Genomic DNA, 18,606 nt, shown 5'->3' with positions numbered 1-18,606 from the left:
GTATTTAATTGGATGCTTATTTATTTATTGAGCATTTATTTATTTCTGTATTTATTTCTGGCTGTGTCAGGATCGATCCTCCATAACGGGGTGGGAGAGTTATCAAGCACGTAAAGTTTGGTTAAGATGTGAGCATGTACACTGAAGTTACAACAACTTCCTGTGTCATGGCGAAGACTTGATCTCTGACGCCACGCCACGGACACACCCATTGACGAAAACTCGCAAATAGCACAACTTTTCATCTTCAATGCCTTTAGAAGGCACAGCAGAAATTTGAAGTCGGTCGGACTAAATCCCTAGGAGGAGTTCGTTAAAGTACGAAGTGTGTAAATCATCCAAAATTTGACGTAAAATTCAAAATGGCCGACTTCCTGTTGATTTTAGGGCATCGCTCCAAGAGGCTTTTTTGTGCGTCTGGACAAGATACACGTACCACAGAAAATTCGTGCACGTAGGTGAAACGTGCGGCGGGGGCTGCTTCGTTAAAAGTCACTTCCTGTTGCCAGCAGGTGGCGCTATGACTGTGGGTGAATGTCAGCATGTACATGTGTTCAGGGCGGGACTCTCATCGTACATGTACACTTTGGTCCAGATGTGAGCATATACACTGAAGTTACGACAACTTCCTGTTTCATTGCGAATCATCGACGCCACGGACACGCCCATTGACGAAAACTCGCAAATAGCACAACTTTTCATCGTCAATGCCTTTAGAAGGCACAGCAGAAATTTGACGTCGGTCGGACTAAATCCCTATGAGGAGTTCGTTAAAGTACGAAGTGTGTAAATCATCCAAAAATGGCCGTAAAAATCAAAATGGCTGACTTCCTGTTGACTTTAGGCTATGGGTTCTTGAGGCTTTTTTGTGCGTCTTGATATGATACATGTCCCCAGAAAATTTCGTACATGTAGGTTGAACGTGAACGAGGGGCTAATCTTTTCCAATTTTCTAGGTGGCGCTAGCGAGTCATTTTGCCACGGCCATGTGCGAAACTTGTAGAATACGAAATTTTTCACCGGTTCTGACATGTTTGCAAATTTTGGTGAGTTTTCGAGTATGTTTAGGCCATGTCAGTTGAGCCTACTTTGCAGAAAAAAAAAAAAAAAAAAAAAAAAAAAAAATCCGAGCAAATTCAATAGGGACCTCGCACGGTCGTGCTCGGGCCCTAATAATCCGAGCAAATTCAATAGGGACCTCGCACGGTCGTGCTCGGGCCCTAAAAATATAATCCGAGCAAATTCAATAGGGACCTCGCACGGTCGTGCTCGGGCCCTAAAAATATAATCCGACTAAATTCAATAGGGACCTCACACGGTCGTGCTCGGGCCCTAATTAACTCCTCCGAAGCCGCAAGTCCGATCGCTACGAAACTTGCCACGGACCATCTCTGGACCAAGCCGAAGAAAGTTTATAGAGAGAATTTTGATCCGCCAAAAAACGTCCGAATTATAACCTACCACATTTTTGCGCAAACGCTAAATACAGGATGTCATGTCACATCTTACATTTCAAATGTCAGATCTACACCACCAAACTCGGGGATCTTTATCTGGCACGGCCTCCTCAGGGCCTGTGTGAAATTTGCCCTCAATCGGCCTCTAGGTAGCGCTATTAATTGGAAATCAAATAGCACTCCCACAGACATACATTCATTTCAGATCTCCATAAGCCCCTTTCATTTATAACTCTGCTCATTTAATCTCCACGGGCCCCGCCATGGCTCAGGGACCCGTCATTATGGGACAATTAATCATGGCAGGCCCGGGCCGTCTCTCTGTGTGTATACTGTGTAGGCTGCCTCCCTCCCCTCTCTCTCCTTCCATCCCTCTCTCTCTTTCTCTCTGTTCCTCTCTTTCCCTCTCTCACCTTCACCCCCAACCAGTCGAGGCAGATGGCTGCCCACCCCGAGCCTTGGTTCTGCTCGAGGTTTCTGCCTCTTAAAAGGAGGTTGTTCCTTGCCTCTGTCGCCCAGTGCTGCTCTTGGTGGGAATTGTTGGGCTTCTGTAAATAACATCAGAGTATGGTCTAGACCTGCTCTTTTATGAAAAGCGCTGTGAGATAACTGCTGTTGTGATTTGGCGCTATATAAATAAAATTGAATTGAATCCGTCAGTTATCTCAGAATGCAGAATGAAAGAAATAACATCTATGTTGCATTCCTAATGGGTAAGGCCAGAAGTTACACCTTTAAAAACCATTACTATTCCTCGTTTAGAGCTGACTGCTGCTGTTCTTGCTGTTCGTGTTGACCTGATGTTGAAGACAGAGCTGAGGCTTAATTTGCAAGACTCTTCTGGACAGATAGCACTTCTGTGCTTAAGTATATAAAGAATGAGGACAAGCGTTTTCATACTTTTGTGGCAAACAGGGTCTCAACCATTAGAGGGGCCAGCAGAACTTCACAATGGCGGTATGTCAATTCAAAGGAAAACCCAGCTGATGATGCATCTAGAGGTATGAGGATTGTAGACTTCATTCATGACAAACGATGGATTGAGGGTCCAAAGTTTCTAAATAAACCAGAAGGGGACTGGCCGCCAAATGTGGTGGATATTGCGATAAAAGCAGGTGACCTGGAGGTCAAGAAGGAAGCTATTGTGAATGTGGTTAATGCTCAAGGTTCACTTGATTGTACCAGTCGTCTAATGGTCTACTTTTCAGATTGGAGGAAGCTAAGGGTAGCAGTTGCCTGGTTTCTTTAGCTGAAGGACACTTCTGAAAAGGAGTCACAAGAGGAGGAAGTTGAAGGCTTCCAATGCCCGTAGTCAAAATGTCATGGAGCAAGAGAAGCAAAGGGATAAAGACAAGCCAGGAGGACAAGCTTAGTCAATGAATGATCTTTTGAACATGCTATTGTTCGGTATTGCCAACAGCAAAGATTTAAGCTGATGATACACAGAGCAACTTTTAGAGCAATCATGCAGGGCAACGTTGTCGTCAATGGTAATGAGTAAAGATTACTATCGTAATCCCCCAAAACTTACAATGTGATGCTGATGATGCAATCTTTTTTATACAACCAAAACAATCTACTTTGGAATTCTTGATCACAGATCTAAATATGTTTTCCAAAATATCAGGTTTGAGACCAAATTTTGAGTGCCAAATATTGAGAATAGGGACGATAAATGGTACAGATTTTAATTTAAGATGTTCTGCTCCAATTAGATGGACAAACTGTTCCGTAGACATTTTAGGTATTCACATACCAGAATATAATAATCTAATTTTAAAAATATTGTTAAATACAACTATGACAAAAAAAATGCAAAAAGTAGATTAGAGTAAAGTAAAGTAGAATTTTACAGCCATGGAGGAGCAGTTCACTTACATTACAAGGAAAGGTCACATTGATAAATTCATTGGTAATCCCCCAATTTGTTTATTTAATAATGACTCTCCCAACTCCTGACACTTCTTTTGTTAAATGCTTTGAACAAAAAATTTTCAAACTTGTATGGAATAGTAAACCGGATAAAATTAAGAGACAATATACAATTCATATGAAAATGGTGGATTAAATTTAAAAAATTTCCAAGCAATGAACGGATCTTTAAAAGCTTCTTGGGTTAATAAAATATATCATCACAGGCAATGGCTCACCAGTAAAAGATTATAAACATCCTTTTCTTTCTTTGGTTCTGATTTATTTCCATTTTTTCAATTAAAATTATTACATATTAAAGAAATATTTCAGAACCAATTAAAAGAACTCTCACCCTTTTTTAAAGACGTATGCATGGTTGAATTTCCAGTACCATCCTCCTGACACTCCAGATGCTATGCAGAATCAGACACTATTGATGAACTCTGAAATTACTGTAGGACAGGGGTTCTCAACCTTTTGCAAGCTGGGCCCGCCCCAAAGCTGGTTCATTGCAGTTGGCCCCCCCCCTTCCCACGCCACCCCCATTACACCACCTTAGATAGATAGAGAGATAGATCTAGGCTAGGCTATTATTTTTAGGCCCACACTATTATTATCATCAGTAGAGGTAGGTAGGCTTATCATTACTAGGGGCTATTGTTATAATTGGGAGTAGCACCAGACTACTTCTAATGTGAGCTTGCAGGCATTATTATTATTATTATTATTATGAGTAGTAGTAGGCCCATTATCATCTATTAGCCATTATCACTAGGCTTTTGCTATATAATTATATATATGCAAATAGTTGTATTATTTTTCTCTAGTCTTTTTAATATTATTATATTAGTTGCATTGTCTGTTCCATATTTATATATTTCTACATTTATTTATGTCAACTGTATGTTTGTCTGCATGTAGCACCTTATCACCAAAACAAATTCCGGTCTGTGATATTTCCTGTATCTCACTTGGCCCCGACTCTCCCTGCAACAAAGAACTGTTCAATGCAAACTCTGATGACATGCTGTTGGAATAACAGTCTTTATACTACGTGAGTTTTAGAATTTACTACGTCTACTAGCTATCCATACAGCTTACAAGCTTATCCTCCTCAGTTTTTTCTGCTACTCCTCCTGTGACCTCCTTTTCCTCTAAAAATACTGCAGGATGCTCATCTCTGTGTGAACACTGACTACTTTTCAATTGTTTATGGACACGTAGCTGAGAGACACCTCATGGCACAAGTTTTTAAGGTCAAGGATGGTCATGGACAGAGGCAAAAAAGTGGCCCAGGAGTTTGTCCCTGGTCAGCCTGCTCTCCAGACAAAGCATGTGTACTTTTTACTCAAGAAAAAGTATAATTACTCCCATAAAAAGTAAAAGAATAAAATTATAAACCTACTCATGTAAAAGTATATTATATTTTATCTGCTGTTCATCAGAAACCGCTGCAATATAGTTATTTCTAGGGAATACAATTTGCTTTGCTGGTCGATTATGTTTAGCTATTTCTGTTTAATAATTATTTTCCTTTTTAAATCTCCATGAATGTGTTGATAAGATTAATTTAAAATATCAGCTTGCTGCCCAGCCACTTTTATTATGGACATGTAGCCAACTAAACCGCTTTCTTTGCAGTAGCACAGGCAGCCAATACAATCTGATGATTCCTAAAGCATCCAAACAATCTTCACAACGCAGATAATTATTGTGGCAGTAACAGTAACACAGGGAGCAGCTCGCTGTTGAAGCAGGTAAACCTGCATAGGCTACAGAGGGAGCTGTGCGTCATGCGTAAAGCCCAATAGGACTTTTTTTTCTCTCTCTCAAAAATGATTGTTTCCTGAGAGGCTACTGTTAATATATCAGAATCAACAGGATACTGTTAATATATCAGAATCAATCTAGTGATCAGACTTAGATGTTACAGTGTGAAGTTTACGTTTGCTCTGCAGAGACTAAAGACACTTTAATGCGCCGTTAATGGAAAGTTGTTAAAGAGCGACGCAGGCTGCTTTCCAACACGGCCACCAGTGCAATGGTGAGCGCTCACTGGATTTCAGTTGTTTCAGTAGAACAATAAAGCCTTAAACTGAAAAGGTATTTGCCTGATTTTCTAAATGTTCGCATCTGCCCAGCTCATTCATCTCTGTGATAAGCGCCCGTCTCTGTACCACAGAGGAGACCTGGGCTCTTCTGTGTAACTGCGCACACACAGCCTGGCTCTTTCGGTTAACGAAGCCCATTGCAGATTACAGACAATGGAAATTATGAAGGTATAAATGGAAAATGTAGTGAAATTAAAAGTAGATTACTGGCCCACAGAAAATACTGGAGTAAAGAGTAAAAGTAGGCGACAGTTTTAAAAAAGGCTTTTTTATTTTATATATTTATTTTGCAAAATTACGTTACTTGTAACAAGTCACTACCCACCCTGCAGCAGGAGTCCTCACTGCTGTCTTCAGGTACAAAAAGAACAGCACAAAATAAACGTAATATTGATATTTTTGTCCGTGTTTCAACCGTTTAATCATGTCTGATGCGGAATGTGTGATTGATTGATGAGCCAAGTCCAAAATCGCCAAAAAAAGTGAGGGGGACCATTGCTGTAGGAGACCAACCTGTTCTGAGGAATACATGTATTCAAAACGGATTAATTTTTGTGAATGACTTCTTAGATACATCTGGTCACATTATCTCATTTTATGATTTCTCAATACAATTTAACAAATGTTTAGATTTGTATCGATTCAATCAGATTGTTTCAGCAATTCCGATTTGCTGGAAACAAAAAATACAAAATAAACAAGCAATTGGTTTGTCTCCCAAAAGTACAATGCCAAAAATGGTTACATAATATAAAATAAATAAAATTATTTATAATTGGAAGTTATATTCTGCAGGTTCTGCACTTTTTCCTCACAAAATCTGCCAATACTGGGAAGATGAAAATCAATGCACCAATCCCATGGAAAGAGTACTTAAGTCACTTTAATGTTATAAGTTCTCATCTTCTTTTAGAAAAGATAATAGCAGAAAGCAACAATCAATTAGATGAATATAACAAAAAATTGAATAATATTTTATGTGTATTATAATTATGAAACCATGTAGTCTTTCCTCTCTCTTTCATATCATATTTATTCTTCTGTTGTAATGCATTTTGTAAAAATTGTTAAAATTTTGTAGTGTTTTTGTAGAGTTTTGTTCTGTATTTTCTATTTTCTATTAATAAAAGAAATTTTAAAAAAAGCAAAAAATGGCAGATTTGCCAAAGGAAAGGTTAGATTACGATCACCCGCCATTTAGTAATGTGGGCGTCGACTATTTTGGACCGATAGAGGTGAGGAAAGGACAGCACAGTCAAAGGTTACGGTGTGGTATTCACCTGTTTGGCAAGTAGAGCAGTCCATCTAGAAGTTGCTACCTCTCTGGATACAGATGCATGTATTAATGAATTACGCCGCTTCATCTGTAGAAGGGGTGAGGTCACTCACATTCAATCAGACAATGGAACCAACTTCAGAGGAGCAGAGAGAGAACTTGGAGAGGCCCTTTCATCTCTGCCGCAAACATCCTTGAATCTGTGTTTGATTCAAAGGGGAGTCAAGTGGAATTTCAATCCTCCAGCAGGGTCACATTTTGGTGGTTTTTGGGAGCGTGTAATCCGCATGGTGAGAAGGATTCTCAGTGCAGTTCTTCGACAGCAGAAACTGGACGACGGACTTTCTACAGTCATGTGTGAAGCTGAAGCCATTTTAAATGATAGGCCTATCACCAAGCTGTCCGACAACCCAAATGACCTTGAACCCCTTACTCCTAATTCAATTCAGTTTTATTTATATAGCGCCAAATCACAACAACAGTTATCTCACAGTGCTTTTCATAAAAGAGCAGGTCTAGACCGTACTCTGTGATGATATTTACAGAAGCCCAACAGTTCCCACCAAGAGCAGCACTAGGCGACAGAGGCAAGGAAAAACTTCCTTTTAAAGAGGCAGAAACCTCGAGCAGAACCAAACCTCGAGCAGAACTAATCATATTCTTCTTATGAAAGGATGACCTGCCTTACCACCTGGATTGTTTGAACCACATGACCTATATGTAAGAAAGCGATGGAAACAAGTCCAGTCTATTTCAGATCTTTTTTGGAAATGTTGTGTACGCGAATACCTACCTCTGCTACAGGAGAGACAAAAATGGAACCAAAAAACAGGAAATCTAAAGCCTGGAGATATTGTGGTCATTATGGATCCCACTGCCCACTTAGAAGAGTCTTGGAGGCTTTCCATGACATGAAAGGACAAAAGCAGACAAAAGCTAGTGTAACAGAAAGGCCTATGACTAAACTTTGTCTGCTTTGTCTTAGCAGCAGGTCATCCCAAGCATTGTGGTATATTGTATTCATCATTGCATCATTTTGAGTATGGCTCCTTAATTGGGTATAGGAATTGTTATGTCTGGTAGTCATTACAATTAGGGGCAAGTGTGTAAGAGCCATTTATGTTTTTTTGTGTGTTGGGTACAGTGCTCTACTCAGTAGGTGGCTCCTGTCCGTTTTGGGTCAAAGGTAATTTAAGTAGGAACCTTTGCACAGGTGACAGGTGTTGCTGTATGGAGGGGAGCACATAGTTTTTTGACCACTGAAACAACATTATTTCTTATCACACTGGAGTCAATTAGATGCCTGTCTATGCAACCCTCAGTGGCTTTAAATGGGGCTTAGCCACTACAATAGTATTTAACACAATGGCCCAGTAAACTGTTGTTGATAAGCTAGCTGTCCTGTTATTTACCTAACAGACATTTATAATTCTCAAAACTAAGCCAATCCCCCTCAGAGCTATCAGACCTGAGGAATCTCAGACAGCAGAGTTTCAGTTGATAGGAAATACTTTGACTAAGGTTAGAAGTAAATTAACTGATGCTGTTCTACACAGTACTTAACTTTACTGACTAAAATAAGTTGATTAGATAATTCAGCAATTATATTCAGTCATTTAATAAATGTGTCAATTTTCCCCCATGGTATTGAAAATGCTATCAAATTTTTCAAGGTATTGTATCGAAGTTAGAAATTCCACTATCGTGACAACACCAATATACACAGTATATTCAATATAAACAGTATCAAGTCAAAGTTTTCCTGTTCTTCTTGGATCCCATGACACAAAGTGTGTGCAGCATAAACCTTAAAACTTGGAAACACAAAATTTGGCAGGTGGATTGAACATTTCATCCAGTAGTCAGGTACATAAAATGACACTGATCTCAAGGTGATGCTCTAATAATCAAGTTTGCATTCACCTCTGAAAATGTCAAATGTTGCATTTGCTTGGATAATCAATCATTGCCGCTGGCGTCTATATTTGTCAAGTATTTCTATAAATATATGCGCTCATTAGAGCGCAGACCTCTGCGATACAAAAACTTGCGCTTCTCACTGTAAGGATTTAACCTTTTATAAGCAGCATTGTGACTTGGGGTGGGAATCTCTGGGCACCTCACGATTCGATTACGATTCAGACGGCTGCGATTCGATTACAAAACGATTATCAATGCATCTTGATGCATAATTTTTTTCTATACAGGATCTCTGAATAATTACAAAGCATTTAATTTGAGCATTAAAATCCAAAAGAAACATCTCCTTATTAGATTAAAAGGACTAGTTTGCATCCCTAATTTACTTTATTAACCTCATCTCCATCGTCCCTCATTTCATTCACAACCAGCTGTCAGACTCCTCTGAAAACTGAAAAATTATAAGGATGTACAGTATGTATACAGGACAGAGCTGTACACCAGTTTAGTCTAAGCTTGTACCAGATGTTCTCAGCACTTTAGTAGGTTAGTTAGTAATGACATACAGCTGATAATTAATATTACTACTTTACTAATTTAGCTAATGTTACATAAATAAATATTTTTAGCACCTTTCACGGGACCCAAGGAACCTTTATACAAAGTTACAGTGACAGAAAAACAAAAAGTCATTCAGGATTGAATGGCTTGGTAAAGAGCTGGAGTTTTAGTAGATTTGTGAAAGTGTCCAGACAGGGAGCATTTGGGATCTCTGTGGGGATGAGTTCCAGACTGGGGGCTGTGACACTGAAGGCTCCCCAAAAGTCCGGAGTCTGGTGTGGGGGACAGAGAGCAAGCCCTTGTATAGAGATATGATAGCTAGCGCTAACAGCCTTCACTTTTCCAGCCGTTGGGGAAACTACATACTATTATTAACGGACACACAGTGACCTATGCTGCACATTTACTACCATACAGAAACTTACTGCTTATAGTTTTCTCTGCTAACTTTCACCGCGTGTTCTGCCGCTCGCTCTCCCTCTCTCATTTGCTCGGCCTCACACACACACAAGATACGTAGAGAGCTGCCGAGCGTCGAGTGTCACAATGCTCACAGTGTGCGAGTTAAAATCATCACTTGTGCATTGAAATTAATAATTGTGTGACATTTTAGTGGGGTTGTTATTCATTCCACAGCGGTGGTGTGCCAAATACAGAGGAAAAGTGCCGGTCTCTCTGTTGTGTGTGCTCCAGCGCTGCACTTCCGCCTTTTGCGTTCCGAACGCAATTTCTAACTTAAGTCGGGGTTTACATACTACTAACGTTTTAAGGGTTGCACCAGCTGAAATACATCCAAAGTAGACATAAGTTACAACTTAAATCTTACACCTAGTCCTTAATAGGTGTAAAGTCCTCCATAAAATAGTCAAGTGGTTGTCATGGTGCATCGTTTTGAAAGGTGGGGTGACTGGGATCAGGAGGAGCAAATTATACCGGGCTCTTCTGCGTAACCAAGCGCACACAGCCTGGATCACAGCTCATTTCGGTTAATGAAGCAAAATGCAGATCACAGACTGGTTAAGTTATGAAATGTAGCGAAATTAAGAGTAGATTACTAGCCCAAAGAAAATATTGGATTAAAGAGTAAAAATATAAATAACAAAACATAGATTTTGAAATATGAGGGGAATAATGGGTCCTACGCATATAAGTTATAATGTTACAATTTCATCTGCCTGTTATACTTTACCGTTCGTTACGGGCACCGTTAAATTAGGTCTATGTTGTAGTTAACTGTGTTACCACTCGATGTCACTGTGAGACTAGCTGTAGATTAAGGTTTCATAGTTATCACCTAATCATAATTATATGTTGTATAGGTCCCTTTTTGTTGGTTTATTGCTATTTTTAGCTGTTAGCCTCTTCAGTAGAGCAAACGTTGAAAGAGAGAGAGACAAACAGATGACAAAACCGTAATAAACTCTGTTAAGAATAGTGCTGTTCACTGATTGGCCATGGGATGTGTAAACGTCATTTTCTGCGACACTGTTTTGATTAGTATGGACTTTACGCCAGAGTAGCTAAGATGCACCTTACGTCTCGGTGGTGCAACCAAACATCGACACAACTGAAGTCTCAAACTAACTAGTTTCAACGTATTGTTTAGTGTGGACTTTGCACCCTAACTTAAGGTAGAACTTACGTATTGCTGGTGCAACAGGCTGCTGGTTGGATATTAAAATGCATGAACACACTGGTTTTTGTTTTATGGCTTCTTTTCACATCCTCCACTGCCTTGCATTGCCATTATAAATAATAGTTTCCCATGTTCTGTCATTTATTATTCCATTACTTTTCCTGATGTTTTAGGTTTTTGCCGTGGTTCATTTCAGTATCTGTATCGAGATATTTAGGCAGATATCGTAAGAAAGTCTTGATTTTGGTGTCATGACAGCACTACAAAACAAAACATTAATGTAACATGTTCGCTTTCCAAGCTAGGTTGCTTAAGCATGTATTCACCTCAAGGATTGGCTTACAGTTCTTTGTAAATCTGTGCCACCTTTGCAGTTTACTGCTTCACAATGCAAAACAAAACCAAGTTTCATTTGGTTCCGTATTCAAAGTACTATTTGTGGGGTATATTGGTGTGAGTGCTGCTTCCAGCTGCAGTTTTATGTGACCAGGAGATCCAGTATTTCTGGAGTTAACACGGCAGTCAGTTACCTGTTTGAGTAGCCTTTCAGATGAGAAGAGTTTCCTCTCCAACTCCAAAGCTCTCTGGCTCTCTGACAACGATTTCATCCTCTGCAGGGAAAGCTCATCTCCCATACGCTCTGCATCCTTACTGAAGAGACACAGAATTTAAGCTAACCAAGGACAGTATGCAAATAGACCAATCCATCCACACACATTTTTGAACTCAAAGTGTTTCTGTAACCCATCAGTCAATTTACTTAAATTACATGATTTCATTTGTGAACTGAATTTGCTATATATTTTTGTTATAGTTGCAAAAGTAAACCTTTAAATGAGTTACCAGAATTTGTCTCCCGGTGAATATGTACAGAGGAAAAACAACTGGCTCTCTTGCGCAACTTTATTCGAGAGGCACAATATAGTTTGCATTACAGTCACCTCTCTGGATACCATTTCTCTTTATGGCTAGTTGTCTTTTGTGCCTCTTCTTTATGTCAATTTATGATACAACACAAATTTTACCAGACTACAAAGGTCTTTAAGGTTTAAATGTTTTTTTGGTAGCTTTAAATGTGGCTTCTGCAATATTACAGTTAACATAGAAGTATGCACCCAAACTGTTTATTTATAAGTTGATTAAGTCAGGTAGAGCAGTGCCAAAAAGACCTCTGAGGCCTGGGAGGCGGTAAACTCACACAGTGTTGTTCAGCTTCATTTTGAGCAGGTCAGTGTAGTAAGTTTCGTCTTGGCCGTCACCGCTTTCTGCTGGAGCAGGATTAGCTGGCTGAGACTTCAACATCATCTACACAAACAGAATTTTTATGATGACAGTACAGTTTTCACACGTACTCATGTCTCAATGTTTTCTAAAGGAAATCTATGACTATTGAGTTGTTTCATACATTTTGTGTCATTAAGTCTAGTTTTACCTGTTGATGTATAAGACTTGTGGGTTTTAAATGCTCACCTCCCCCTTCTCCAGTCTCTGCAGTTTACACATTAGATTTTGGATCTCTCCATTTTTCTCTGACAGCATGAACTGAAGTCTCTCCAGCTGAGCAGGATCAGCCCTGGAACCCTGAAGCTGCATCAGAGTGGCTATCTGGACCTGCACAACACATGCACATCCATGCAGTGAGTCAAGTTGCAAACAACAAGTGCACGTTTAAAGCAGACGTAGCCCAATTTCCATCCACAACACACAGTACCTTCATGCGCTGCAGCTGCTGTTTGCTGAAGGCGTGTTGTTTCTGCAGTGACTGATACTGGACCTTCATACTGATGAGCTGTCTCTCCATCTCAGCACGCTTATCCTCCAACTGCAATACAAAAAGGAAAGATTTTGAATTACATTAACTTTAGCTGTGCTTTAGCTGGTTAGTTTTTAGTTTACCTCTCATGCCATATATTTAGGTTCATAATGACGTTCTCAGCTATATACTGTTTGAGTTAGAGAGAATTATTGTCAATGTTTTGATTTTGAGACAGAGTAGAACACTTTAACATAAGTTTAGCTGAATTCATTTAGTTCTCCCCTTCAGCAAAGACAGAGCATTCCTTGCTGTTCGTTTCCTGAAGTGTTAGTAGCAAAGCTTGTCTTTTACCTCAGCAAACAGGGAGTTCCCTTTGCTGCTGGGATCCTGGGCCTGCTGTAGAACCTGGTCCAAATGGATCTGGAGGTCCCGGTTTGCCAGACGAGATTTCTGTAGGGAGACAGAGTGATGCAAAGACATACAGCATGAGCATATACAGACAGAGATGCAGAGTGTGTTTATGTGTTACAGTGGGCTTTCTCCAGTAAGCCATTCTCTTAACTGTCACGTGAATGAGACATCTTGTTTCAGTAATCGAGGTAGAGCTTTAGAGAAACCTGATTTCTACAACTAGGTTTCTCCTGGAGAACACACATTTCTTGGCCAGCTATGCAGATAAGCAGATTTCTCATCTGCTTTACACATGTGCAGGACGAAGACGTCACACAGGAGAGAATAACCTCAGTACAGTTTCATCTATCACTTTCATAGAAACAGGAGCTTTTTGTTTTTGACCGTCTTGAAGGTCATACCTTTGGGATTTCTAAATACCCAGGTATACCATAATACTTTGATACTGCCCAAGTCTACTCTGTATTTAAAACTTGATGACGATAAGCATATTAACACCTTCTCCACCTAAAACCTCCTGTGTGGGAACATGAACTGCAGCATTTGCAAAGCTGAGCTTGAGTTATTCTGGAGCATCTGATGAGGATCAAAACTGGTCTCTTAAGATGTTAGCTAGCTAGCTTAATGTTAAAAGCCATGTTACATTATGAGCTCTAACGTTTTCTATAGGTTTTCTCTTGATCAATCAGTTATTAATGGAGTTGAGATTAGCAAATAATTATCATAAAACAACGATACTGTTCATCGGATATATGTCCTCCTAACCTGCGCATCATTTCAGGTGGGGGCCAATTAGGACCAGACTCCCTTGGTAAAAAAATAAATAAAATTCACCATTTTGTGAGGTTAGGGGAAACTTCATAAACTTTGAGAAAAGCTGTCTACTACAAATTTTATTTATTTTTAATTATTTTTCCTTTATGTAAATTTAGCAAATGTAATGCATGTTATTCCTTTCTTTGTCTAAAATATAGTGTCAGTTTGTCCCTTGTGTTGCAGTACTGGTGTGATATCCCTTGTTTACAGCAGATCAGCTGCACACACCGTAGGAAACACAGTTTTTACTGATAAACCTGTTAGGTCCATGACAGGATGCGACTTTATATTCTGTTGCTACAGCAGTAACTGTCAACAAAAGATGTATTTTTGAATGCAGTATTCACTTTATTGTCTTTGTTGTTAATTAGCACATGCCTTAAACAACCTCAGGCTACATTTAAAAGCTAAATAAGAGGCATTGAGTAATTTTACGATTCATAACGTGAACATTGGATTATTCATTTTAATAATTAATAGATTATTTGACTATCAAAATAGCTGTTAGTTGCAGCTCTTTAAGTGTACAAGTGTAGTTAAATGCTGGTATGTTTACCTCTAATGCATTAAACCAGGAAACAGCCTCTTTCTCTCTCTCCTCCTTCTCCTCTGTGATTCGCTCCAGGTGGCGCTGCAGGCTGCTATTGGTCAGCTCCAGCTGCTGCTCTCTGTACCGAGATTCCTGCAGTGTCTGCTCCAACTCCCCCTGGTATACAGAAACCACTTGCCTGACTTAATAATAAGGAGGAAGGCAAGGACACCTTGTGGAATATGTTCCGATCAGGATTGGCATTTGACAAAGAAGCGGATTATACAGCAGATTATACAAAGTTTAAGGCTTGTAGGTGATTGATGCTACGTTCTCACTGAATGTACAGATGTGTTAATGTATGTTAATGTGAAGTTAATGTACAGAAGAGGAACAGTCCAGATATACCTGGTTTCAGAAGTTATGTCAGCTCCCCCTTACCTTGATGTTCTCCAGCTCCATAATCGTCATCTGCACCTCCATCATCTCAGATGTCATGGAGCTCTGGGTGTGTTCATTCAGAACTCGCAGCTCTTCCATCTTGTAGTTTAGAGTCTCAGTCTGCACCTCCAGTTTATGTCTCAGCTGTTTCTCATTCAGCTGGGATTCCTCCAGAGCCAACTGCTGACTCAGCAGCTGAGAAAACACACGGCAAAACGCAGTAACTGTTACTATATGTAGATATTTGCCTTGATGTGGTTCCATGGAGGTACTGCTCACACACATAACCATCTGCTAGATTCTTCTTTCCACCACTTTAATGGCAAAATGTTCCCAAATTTCTGAATTGCTTACAAATATCCTGCCTGGAAACTTTCAGAAGAAAGATGTTTGAATGAATTTTCATTCAAATAATTGTATTGTCTCTGTTGAACTTATTGTAAATTTTGTAATGCAAACATCCAGATCAATATGAATCTCTTTACTCTATTAGCAGCAGTGTCTTTTTCTACGGAGTTAAGACAACTACAATTTGAAAACAATAGTCATTCATTTTTCTTTATCATCTCCCAGACAACAAGCTTTAAAATAAAAAATGTCTGATGGCACCAATGATGGTGCAAAATATATGACAGATCCCACAATCCTCAGGTATTCACACCTATGTATGAACTCCGCCCACGGACCCAGCTTTCAGCTACCATCTGGCTAATCCACAATGTAACTGTCAGCCAGCAAAGCAAACTGCTGCCGCACTGATAACTGGATGTTAACTAACATTATGCTTCACGCAGACACCATTGTTGCATGCAAGCAAACTAACGTATTTCTCTTGGTCGAGGTTTATTTATTTATTTTCATCTAACATCACCCTGGTACAATGTTAGTGCTGCATAATGTTACAGATCTGACCGTTCTAAAAGCTTGGCTTTTAATTTAACATGTTTACTATTACTTCCGGGTCACCTGGTCCACCTGTCTTTCTTTTCTTAACATCTATCTTCAAACGGAGAAATGAAAAAACAAAAATCAGACCATTATTTGAATTTGGGTTAGTCGTTTTTCTATTCAGAAACCAAAAACAGAAAACGGCCTCTTTTTTCCCCCCGTTTCTTCATTTTTGGTTTGAAGCGACAAACGAAAAAAAAGGTGGTTTTCTCGTTTGTTCGTTTTGTGGTTCAAACGAAAAAACAATCAGAACGTACAAGGACCCTGCGTTATGTTCTGTCTTTGACAGAGTTGTATCCCTACAACTCGTTCTTATTCCCCGACTCGTCACATGTAGACGCATGGTCAAGACCCTAACGGCGTTTGTAACGCACTGGGGATCCCTACAGCGTCATAGGTCAACGCAGTGTGACGGTAAAGGCAGGTATATGATATTTAACAGACAAGACTGAGTAAGAACATGGTTGGTGTGAAAAGAGGGCCAGGATCTTTGAATCAGGAGACTTGTGTTTGTGTCCTACGTGAAACAAAGTCAATATTATGCTACATATTTTTATATTTAATTTTATATAGCCTAAGGCTATTTCTTTTCAGGTCGCATCGAATCTCATATCAACTGTGGCAAATATGATTGTAGAGGCTCTGTATATTACAGCGCTTCAAACACTCAAAATTCTCCAATTTCTAGCGTAAGTACATCAGCATCAAGGAAGCATTTTGTTTTGGGCTGATCTGAAGCAGCTGGTTAACCTGAGCTATCTAAGAAAATACCCGAATATACCAAGGCTTTTTTCTACGGTGGAGCCTTGTACGCTCCAGCGCCCTGCTCCCCCACCGTTAGCCATACTAAGGGTTGTTTTGCTAGTGGAACCGATGTTCCCTCTGGCTGGATGAAGTCTGACGCTCCTGATTTTACTGCAGCGCCGCAAAACTTTCTAAATTCTTCCATCTCACAAAAAAAAAAATAATGGTCTGGTCGAAACAGTATAGAGAGGACGAAATTTACCCGAACATTTTCATCCGTATATGATTTGTTAATATAGCTACAGCTCGCTGAATTAACTAATAACAGTTCATGCTTGCTGTACCATTGGATGTAGGCTACAGACAGTATCACTGAATTTATTTGTTACTTCACATCATCTACCGCTCCCCTTCTCTGTGGAATTCCTCAGGGCTCAGTTCTTAGACCACTATTGTTCTCCTTATACCTTCTCCCTCTTGGAAACATTTTTTAAAAATATGGTATTTCCTACCACTTTTATGCGGACGACTCGCAAATCTACTTGCCCCTGAGAAGAAATGCAAACAGTTCCCTGACTCCTCTACTTGAATGTCTCAAGGATATTAAGGCCTGGATGTCTTATAATTTTTTTAATTTAAACGAAGACAAAACTGGGGTCATTGTATTTGGACCCAGCCGGGTTTGTGACTACACTCCCATAAACCTTGGTTCCCTGCAGCAATACGTAAAGCCAGTAGTCACCAATTTAGGCACCAAAATTGACAGTGATTTTAAACTTGACAAGCAGATAAACACTGTGGTTAAATCCAGTTTTTATCATTTGAGGCTTTTATCTAAAATTAAACCTGTTATCTTTTTATTTTCTTGAGCATGTGATTCATGCTTTTACCCGTTTGGACCACTGTAATGCACTTTACATCGGTGTGAACCAAACCTCCCTCTCATGCCTGCAGTTAGTCCAGAATGCAGCTGCTCGTCTTTTAACAGGAACCCGGAAACACGAACACATTACCCCCATTCTGGCCTCGCTCCTCTGGCTCCCTGTACATTTTAAGATTTTAATGTTTGTTTTTAAGTCACTTAATGGTAGGACTGTAACGTCCCAGTCGATTAGTCGATTAATTGGTCGGTACGTTCTGGTTCGACCAAAATTCTGATTGGTCGATTTTTTGCCGCATTCATTTCATCAGTTTTCATTTCATCAGTTTTGCCGCGCTTCATCAGGTGGAAACCACTAATTGCTAATGGGGGTGTTTTCAGAGCACCCCTGTTTCACAGGTAACAGTCTGTCTTAAGAACACCCCCCCTGTTTTTACATTTTTGGATTAGCCCAACCCACCGGAGGAGAAGAGAGACAGATAAGTAGGCTATAGAAGGTTTGATGCTAAATAGGCCTATTATTTATCTATAATTAACTGAGAGTGTTTAATAGTCCGTCTTCTAACATGTCAACAACAAAGACAGTGTGGAAGCACTTTGTTAAAATTGACAACGGGAAAAAGGTTCAATGCAAAATTTGCAACCAACAGTTTGCCTTCCACAGCTCGATGACAAACATGACGTACCATCTAAAAGCGGTAAGCTAACTTGTCTGCGTTAGGTTGCCCTGTCTGTATTTTGAGTAGGCTATATGAACATATCAAAATTCGAATTATTTCAATGTTTTAGTGTAATAATCATTTTATAAATGCAGGCGCATCCATCCATAATGACGGCATCCCCCAGACACACCCAGAGCACGCTGGATTTTAAGCCTCCTTTATCATCCAAACGGAAAAATAATATAACGGAAGGAATTGTTAACTTTATTGCTCAGGATATGAGGCCCATTGCTGTTGTGGAGGGCCAAGGTTTTAAGAACTTGTTAAAAGTTTTGGAACCTGGATATACCGTGCCAGCACGCCACACAATCACGCATGCACTAACCGCAAAATATGAGGGACTCAAAGAGAAAGTATCAGAGTTAATACAACACAGCGAGGCACTGAGCTTGACCACAGATATGTGGACATCTCTTAGAATGGAGTCCTATATGACAGTGACTGCCCATTTCTTTGACGGAGACTGGAAAGCACAGAGTCTTGT

General features: G+C 39.7%; 1 protein-coding gene across 5 annotated transcripts in view; it reads right to left on the bottom strand.

The window, feature by feature from the left end:
• The window catches only part of spdl1 (spindle apparatus coiled-coil protein 1), a 36,568-nt gene that overhangs the window by 11,356 nt on the left and 6,606 nt on the right, over positions 1-18,606 (bottom strand). For all 5 annotated transcript variants that reach the window (XR_005441984.1, XR_005441985.1, XM_038699883.1 and 2 more), the window contains exons 4-10: positions 14,829-15,023; positions 14,415-14,564; positions 12,983-13,081; positions 12,587-12,697; positions 12,346-12,486; positions 12,074-12,180; positions 11,406-11,526 (exon numbers count right to left, since the gene is read on the bottom strand). Coding sequence is in view for 3 of the 5 variants with exons in the window: in XM_038699883.1 (XP_038555811.1) it covers positions 11,406-11,526; positions 12,074-12,180; positions 12,346-12,486; positions 12,587-12,697; positions 12,983-13,081; positions 14,415-14,564; positions 14,829-15,023 (924 nt within the window). In the remaining 2 variants the exon portion in view is untranslated. The remainder of the gene's footprint in view (positions 1-11,405; positions 11,527-12,073; positions 12,181-12,345; positions 12,487-12,586; positions 12,698-12,982; positions 13,082-14,414; positions 14,565-14,828; positions 15,024-18,606) is intronic.

This window comes from Micropterus salmoides, unplaced genomic scaffold (assembly GCF_014851395.1).
Source record: "Micropterus salmoides isolate LMB-PRFRI ecotype aquatic unplaced genomic scaffold, ASM1485139v1 Ms_hic_scaffold_5, whole genome shotgun sequence".
Lineage (NCBI taxonomy): Eukaryota > Metazoa > Chordata > Actinopteri > Centrarchiformes > Centrarchidae > Micropterus > Micropterus salmoides.
This window is presented reverse-complemented; position numbering and strand designations above follow the sequence as displayed.